General features: G+C 44.7%; 1 protein-coding gene across 8 annotated transcripts in view; it reads right to left on the bottom strand.

The window, feature by feature from the left end:
* Nucleotides 1–1548, bottom strand: part of LOC107101754 (mitogen-activated protein kinase kinase kinase kinase 4-like) — a 145579-nt gene extending 144031 nt beyond the window's left edge. For 3 of the 8 annotated variants that reach the window (XM_015400792.1, XM_015400793.1, XM_015400789.1), the window contains exons 1-2: nt 1258–1546; nt 980–1045 (exon numbers count right to left, since the gene is read on the bottom strand). In XM_015400792.1, the coding sequence (XP_015256278.1) occupies nt 980–1045; nt 1258–1314 (123 nt within the window). In that variant the 5' untranslated portion in view covers nt 1315–1546. Of the gene's footprint in view, nt 1–979; nt 1046–1257 lie in introns of all 8 variants that reach the window. The other 5 variants (XM_015400790.1, XM_015400788.1, XM_015400787.1 and 2 more) reach the window with 4 other exon arrangements.
* Between the last annotated feature and the right edge of the window lie 64 nt (nt 1549–1612).

Genomic DNA, 1612 nt, shown 5'->3' with positions numbered 1-1612 from the left:
GTAATTATATATATACACATAATATATATATATATATATATATAATTATGTGGATGCCCTGTATATATGCTGCTTTAAAAAAACTTCAGCTTTCAGGATGATAATATATTGTACAGGGTATTCACATAGGTATTTATATAGTTAGGTGTTTATATGTTTTTTTATCTATATAACTATTGGGCTGGGTATCACATATAAAGTAACAGGTTATTACACAGGGTATTAAATAGTAATTGCACATTACACATTGCATGAGATTTTAGTGTTAAGCAAAATGCAGAAACATATCCACCAAATTCAAAAGTGAAACACATATTTCTTTAAACCTCAGGCTTGAATCAGGGCTAATCAATCAGAAGCAGCAGCTCTGACTTATTCCCAACATTTCAATCTGCCATCAACAGAATCCTGATGCTGCTCCCCTCTGATGGATAAAGGCCATGCAGATCTGGGTTAAACCCAGTTTCCTGCTGTAGGGATGTGAGCAGGCCTATCCCCATTAATGCAGCGCACAGGCCTGCTGGGCAATGCTGTGCACAAATGCGCAATGAAACACCGCCCACCCGATGGCGCACGGGTCGGTCAGCGTGGTAAAAAGCCCTTCATGCAAGGATGGGATTGGCCTGATCAGTTCAAGGCAAAAGCATGGTCTGCAGAAGGGGGTATTTAACTGGGGTGTGGATGAGAGAAGAGGGAGCAAATATAGCTGCAGCATCTTTTGCTGGGATGCTGTTTTTAAGGCTGGGTTAATAAAATAATAAAGGATGGAGGAGAAGCAGAGCAGAGGCCAAAACACTATCAGAGGGATAATCCAGGCCAGAGCGCTTTGCTCCCAGAGGAAGGGGGGGGGGGGCATCTATAATAAACGTTTTCCTGAGTCTGGGAGAGGAAAAAATACACAACTGCATGTTTGTGCTTCAGTTTCCGTCGGTTTCTCCTCAGCTGAGGCTTTAACACACTGATGGAGGATTTCACCAACCTTATACACTTGTCCATAGGTTCCATTCCCCACTACCTCCACCAGCTCGAAAATCCCAGCTGGATCCTGCATATAAAACACACATAAAGGAAGGTGGGGGTCATTTAATTGATCTCCAGCTGTAATTGATGGGTTCGTTTAGTTTATAAGCCGGCAGCGCCCGGCTTGCCTCTCCTGCCAGCGGATATTAGACAAAGAAAAGCCTCCGCAGGGCTGTGTCGCTACGGAGCAACACATTCATTTCTAAAGATAAAAACAGCCGTTTAACAGACACTCACCCTCAGTGATGCCAGGTCTATGTCCACCAGGCTCTTGGCCGGAGAGTCGTTCGCCATCTTTTTAGTGAAAAGCGGTAATAAATCAGAGAAAAAACGGCGGAGTGGAAAATGTCTTCAAGCGGACGGATAGAGTCTCATCCTCGTCAGGTTTTGTATTAATCCCCCTGTTGATGTTTTATTTTTAAAGCGTGTTTTTCCTGTGGTTTTAGTCCAAGACAGGCGCTCCCTCCTGCCACATACCGAGCGAAGCGCTGCGCTGCAGACAGAATGACTGACTGCCTGCAGGGACCTCTGCTGCTCTCTCTCTCCCTGTGTGTGTGCAGCTCTCTCTATCTCTCTCTCTCCCTGTGTGTGT

The sequence above is a fragment of the Cyprinodon variegatus genome, unplaced genomic scaffold, assembly GCF_000732505.1.
Source record: "Cyprinodon variegatus isolate N-32 unplaced genomic scaffold, C_variegatus-1.0 Scaffold1147, whole genome shotgun sequence".
Classification (NCBI taxonomy): Eukaryota; Metazoa; Chordata; class Actinopteri; order Cyprinodontiformes; family Cyprinodontidae; genus Cyprinodon; species Cyprinodon variegatus.
This window is presented reverse-complemented; position numbering and strand designations above follow the sequence as displayed.